At 42.5% G+C, this 6000-nt stretch overlaps 1 protein-coding gene across 1 annotated transcript in view; it reads left to right on the top strand.

Moving 5' to 3' along the window:
- The first annotated feature begins 1132 nt into the window (after positions 1-1132).
- The window catches only part of HIBADH (3-hydroxyisobutyrate dehydrogenase), a 110346-nt gene continuing 105478 nt past the window's right edge, over positions 1133-6000 (top strand). The window contains exon 1 of the mRNA XM_044246283.1: positions 1133-1335. Within this exon, the coding sequence (XP_044102218.1) occupies positions 1245-1335 (91 nt within the window). The 5' untranslated portion in view covers positions 1133-1244. The remainder of the gene's footprint in view (positions 1336-6000) is intronic.

The following is a 6000-nucleotide window of genomic DNA, read 5'->3' as shown; positions in this document are numbered from 1 at the left end:
AAGGTTCCAAGTCTTGCTTTGGAGTGTGCGGGGCTCACAACCCTTTTATGGGGTCAGTGGAGATGGGAAGCCCTGCAGTTGTTGCCAAAGGGTTCAGAGACTCAAATATGTACACTAAGCACAGAAAGAAGAATGAATAGCTCTCTCTCTCTGTCTCTGACACACATACATATAGACTATTTTTTTGGTATTTTCATTTCTCCTTAGTTTTTGCTTACAAAATGCATAATTTTCAAGACATTAAAGAAATATATATGGGAATAGAGTTCCTAGTAATTCTACCCATCAAATAGAATAATGTTACCAACTTGTTTTCCTACTGTTTCTCAAATTTATGGAGAAATTGTTGTGTTAAAGTGAAATGCGTATCAAAGTTATCACATTAATGGTAGATTTCTGTTGTTTTTCAATGAACAGACGCTAAAAATACAAGTACTAACTAACATTAGGAGATCCGCGTATTATTGAACTTAAAAATGGGTCCCTAGGGCGCCTGGGTGGCTCAGTGGGTTAAGCCGCTGCCTTCGGCTCAGGTCATGATCTCAGGGTCCTGGGATCGAGTCCCGCATCGGGCTTTCTGCTCAGCAGGGAGCCTGCTTCCCTCTCTCTCTCTCTGCCTGCCTCTCCATCTACTTGTGATTTCTCTCTGTCAAATAAATAAATAAAATCTTAAAAAAAAATGGGTCCCTATACTTAGCCTAGGAATTTCTGCTTTTGCATAAAAATTACAGCAGCTGCGACGAATCAGTTTTGTTCTTGTCTGCACGGAGGCCCCACGAGCAGTTACACCCTCCTAGGGGGCGGTTCCAGAGGGTCGGGCGCTCGTTGGTGCCAACAGTGAGTGGCAGCCACCGCCTCCCGCACACCCGCTGCGTTTTGATAAACAAGGAGACTCCCGCCTGCAGTCGCTAGACTAGGGAGGAGCTTGGGGGCGGGGCCAGGGCGCTTGATGTGGGTGGGGTTCCTAAAGGCTTCCTATTGGTTAGCGAAGTGCGGAGACCTGAGAATCCTGATTGGTCTGGTTCACTATCCGTAAGCGGACTGACGACCCCTGTCTCGCCCGGCCGCGCCTCTCCGCGTCGCGCTCCTCCCCTCGTGGGTGGGTGCCCGCCCCGAGCTGCAGAGCGCGTGCGCGTGCGGCTCCACGCCGTGGTGGGTCCCGCCCGCTCCGCGGCGCACACTTGCAGTCAGTGGGTGAACCGGGAGCCGCGGAGGTCACCGCGGGGAGGCGGGGCGGGGGCAGCATGGCAGCCTCCTTACGGCTCCGCGGAGCCGTCTCCGGCCTCCGGTATTGGAGCCGCCGGCAGCGCCCGGCAGCGTACAGCCTTGCAGCGGGTAAGGACCTCGCGCCTTCTCCCCCCGTCCCTCCTCCGGCTACCCGCTTCTCGCGCCCTGACGGCCGAAGAGGTGTTTTCACGGGAGGCGCTGCGGTTGGGTCGGGGCTTAAAACCCCCAGTTTTGGCTGGTCCCAAGGCCTGACCTCTTCTGCGGCCACCTCTCGCACAGCTAGTCTTCCCCCTGACCCCCCAGTAATCCCTCTCCACCCCCCCCGGGATCCAGATTAATGGCTTTCAGCGCCTTTTTGGGGATTTAGGAAGGGGTGGGAAGAGCTTGGGTTAAGGGAGGAATGTTTGGCTCTGGGGCGTGTTTCTTTGGAGTAAGGGCTGCGAAGACAGTTGGAGGGCCCAACCTCAGGGTGGACCTGGCCCCATCCCTGTGACTCTCAACGCCCCCAGGGATGCACCCTGATGGGCGTGCTGTCGGGCAGTGGGGTTTGATTTTTGTTTAACCACCTTAATCGCGTAGGATGGTCTTACACAAGTGGTCGTCTATACAAACCAGGTGACAAGTCATTCCAGCAAAGTTTTAAGTCACCCCCTTGACTAGCACGAGTTGCCTCCTCTGCCCCGCTTTTTTGGTAACTGTGCTACCTGAAGATGGCACTTCTTTTTTTTTTTTTTTTTTTTTTAAGATTTTATTTATTTATTTGACAGAGAGAGAGATCACAAGTAGGCAGAAAGGCAGGCAGAGAGAGAGAGAGGAGAAAGCAGGCTCCCCGCTGAGCAGAGAGCCCAGTGCGGGACTCGATCCCCGGACGTGAGATCATGACCCGAGCCGAAGGCAGCGGCTCAACCCACTGAGCCACCCAGGTGCCCCCCTGAAGATGGCACTTCTGTCAGATTATTAACCAAGACACTTTTGGCGTCCTTAAAATTGTGGCCTGCACATACTCTGTTTCTCCCCGCACACCATTATAACTTATGGAAGCCAACCATCGACTTAGGAAGAGGCCCTTTTTTAGATGCACAGAGATCTAATCTTTGTCGTTTTTCCAATGAAGAACCTGAGGCCCCTTGGATGAATGAATGAATTAAGGTATCCCATCAGGATCCAGAAAGTAGTTCTTGATTTTTTTTCTCATTCCTGCAGCTTCTACACCAGCATTCCTCTTTAATTGAAAAAATTGGTTGATTTATGGAGACATTGCCATTGTCTTTTTGTAAAAGTTTGAGAGTGTAACAATGCACTATTGAGCAGTTTCATACTCAGGATTTTTAAAAAAGCCTTGGTACTAATATTTGTCTGATCACGTAGAAAAATACCAGGCTGGGAATTTAATGCTTGATAGCTTCCCTTCTCAGGCTCAGTAATACCTAAGCAGAACTGTGAATTTCCTGTCTGGCTTAGGCTCTATGTGATGCAAGAGAACAGCTGCTACACAATCACAGTAAGAAGATAACAAACTCACAGAATCTGCTAAACTTGAGTGTAACCAGTATTTGAGCTACATGTATGTATTGAGCTACAAAAAAATGCCTCCCACTTTGGAGATACTTAAATCTGTTAGTCACTTTTCCAGTACTAAATGTAACTCCAGTTTTCACATGAATGAGCTATTGTTTCAGTGTTGATTAGCCAGGGAAGATATATGTACTACTTAGTGGTTTTATAAGGTGTTCTAATGATATTTTCATGAACCTTGGATGTACCCATTAGAGATATGAAAGTTTTTTGAATTCATGCTGGAAGAGCCTGAGGCCCCAAACTGTCATAGTTGCCTCTCAACTGGGAGAGCCTACCACAGTGCTGGTTAGACTAGTTTGGCGTATAATCTTGTTCTTTGGGTTCTTTGACCTTTTGACCCAAAGATGTATGGAGGTAGACTTACGATGAATTTTAAATATTTCATTTTGTGATGATTGCTTAAAACATTTCAACAATTGTTTTTACTTGGAATTGTTTAAATGTTTCTGTGAATTTTAGTTCACTAAATTTACTTTTTTTTTCCCCAAAGATTTTATTTATTTATTCATTTGACAGAGAGAGACATAGCGAGAGAGGGAACACAAGCAGGGGGAGTGGGAATGGGAGAAGCAGGTTTCCTGCAGTGCAGGGAGCCCTACGTGGGGCTCTCATGACCTGAGCCGAAGGCAGACGCTTAACTGAGCCACCCAGGCACCCCACTAAATTTACTTTTGTGTTACCTTTTTTTGACGTTGGAGTCTTAATAAATAAATAAATAAATTTACGTGGAAATCTAGAGTCTAGGGACAGAAAGAAACACGTTCAAATAGTAATGTTATGAAGTGTTCTGAATTCTGTGGGAGATTTGTCTCTATCGTATGTTTAGTGTGTTTATATCATATGGATGATACTATTATAAAGATCCATGCAATTTGTTTACTAAAAAAAAGAGAATTAAAGGTTGCTAGTTAATAGCATACTTTAATTTTAAAACATCAAAAAGGAAAAATAAAAGAAATATTAAACTCTACATATATTACTATTTCATCACCATTTATTTAAAAGTTTTGTATTTTATCTTAAAAGGTAATTAGTTGTAGTTTAGACTTCTTTAAACTGACAGAAAAAAATCTATAATTATAGGCCCTTTGTATTCATTGTGACTCATCAACATGTACATGGAAAAATAATTTGTATCACGGTCTTAAAATGGCCCCCTGACCAAAGGTGGAATGGGAAAATTAACCAGAATCATATACAGAAGTGGGAATAACTTTTTTTTTTTGTTATGGCCCTTTTTGTGTATATGAAATCTACTTTCAAAGCAATGCATAGTATAAATAAGATACACAGCAGTTTATTCCTTAACATTAGCCTCTAGGGTCGCATATGAAGCTCTGAAAAGCTGCATATGGTCCTTGGACCAAAAGTTGACCTTAGACTTGTGAGATTACATACTTGTTACATTATTTCTAAAATAACTCAAACAGTAAAGGCCTTTGTAGAGTAAGTCACCACCCTTAGTTTGGTTAACGCTTAGTATTAAAGCAAATAGAATAGAATACTTACGACATAATATTATGTAATAAAATAGGATAAAAGTTGTGTATACAATATAATCTCAATATAATGAGAAAATGCACTTAGAAGACTGGCAGGGCTATGCAAAATGCTAATAGTGATTATTTTTGTGTAGGGAGATTAACTTTTCCCCCATGATGATACTTTTTCATATTTTCCAGTTTTCTACAGTTTTTTGCATTTTGATATTTAGAGTAGGCTGGTTTTTGGTAGCACTGCATGTTATGAAGATGTAGATAACTTTGCCCCTGTATTAGAGAAAAAGGACATAACCGATAAATTTTACATCTATAGATTTAGAGACTAATTTTGCCAAATTTTCTAGCTAGTTTGTTTACCAGTCAACCAGGGTCATTTTTGTATTGTGTTGACTGATTTCTTGCCAGCTTGATTTTAGCTATCATCTGATTCTATTTCTACACATTAATATGAGTGATGTACTTAAAGGAAAATGTGTTACGTCTGAAAGTATAAGAATTTAGGGTAAGAATTCTTTTATGCTTATTTGAATTTCTGCCTCTTTAGGAGCATATTCTTCATTGTCCAAGCACTCCTGATGCTTCACCTTAAAATAAGAGCTCTATTTCCTTAGAGAGCATCCTCTAAAATACGCTGTGTCCCTTTTCTAACACTCTGGCTCTTCTTACCTGCTGGACAAAATGGGCATTTGGCATAGGACTTGTACCCCCATACTGCTTCTTGACTACTGATAGTAAAAGTAGCAAATACTTAATGACCTATCATGTGCCAGGCACTGCTCAGCACTTTACGTGTATTATCTCAAGGAGTCCTTAAATGTCTTTAAATAACCCGAAGTAGTGACTCTTGTTGATAAAACTTAATGTCTCGGGAAGTTAGGTAATTTGTTAGTTCAGGGGCATATGTCTAAGAAGTGACCTTGCCTCGCTTGGAACCTAGGTCTTGTATATGGCTGTCCTTCAGCGTTGTTCTTAAATATTATCACCATCAGTAAAAACTCCTCTCTTTTGACATTAAATCATCTAATTATACTACCCTTTCTCTATCTTTGCCACAAGCAAAAATGAAATGAAGAGAACAACTGAGCCCATCATTAAAAAACTTTATCTTCACTGATTTTCATATTGGCTCATCCGAAGCTGAGCCTCAACTATAACAACTAACATCAGTGCTCTCCTACACCTCTTCCAAGATCTCACTGCTAGGAATTGCTATACTAACCATATTTCAAAAGCTGAACTAGCCTTCTGGTTAATATTACACCACCCCCTGCCCCCTTGTTGTTAACCAGTGTGCTGTATATCATTGTCATCTCACTTGGTCCTTTGACCCCTCCCTTCTTTCCCCCTCCAAATACATAGACATACTTTTCTGCACCCTCATTGCATCAAGTCCCTCTCTAGGTTTATCTGTAACCATCTCAGACCTCAGACTTAATTATAATCAGAAATTTCAGTGATGCCTTTGATAGCTTTCTAGTATTATCTTTTTTCCAACTCCTGCTCTTTTTCTGGATGACTTGTATTGCCTGTGGCCTGTGTTCCTCCTGGCTGTTCATTTAAGTAGTGTTACCACTGATAGTCAAGGAAACTTGCTGATTAGATACAATCCTTTTGTTAATCTCTGTAACATTCCTTGTTACATATTCGGATTACCCACAGCATTGCCAAATCATTGATTTTGGGCTGCCAGTGT

The sequence above is a fragment of the Neovison vison genome, chromosome 4, assembly GCF_020171115.1.
Source record: "Neovison vison isolate M4711 chromosome 4, ASM_NN_V1, whole genome shotgun sequence".
Lineage (NCBI taxonomy): Eukaryota > Metazoa > Chordata > Mammalia > Carnivora > Mustelidae > Neogale > Neogale vison.
Note: the sequence above shows the minus strand (reverse complement) of the source record. Positions and strands in the feature narration are given on the sequence as shown.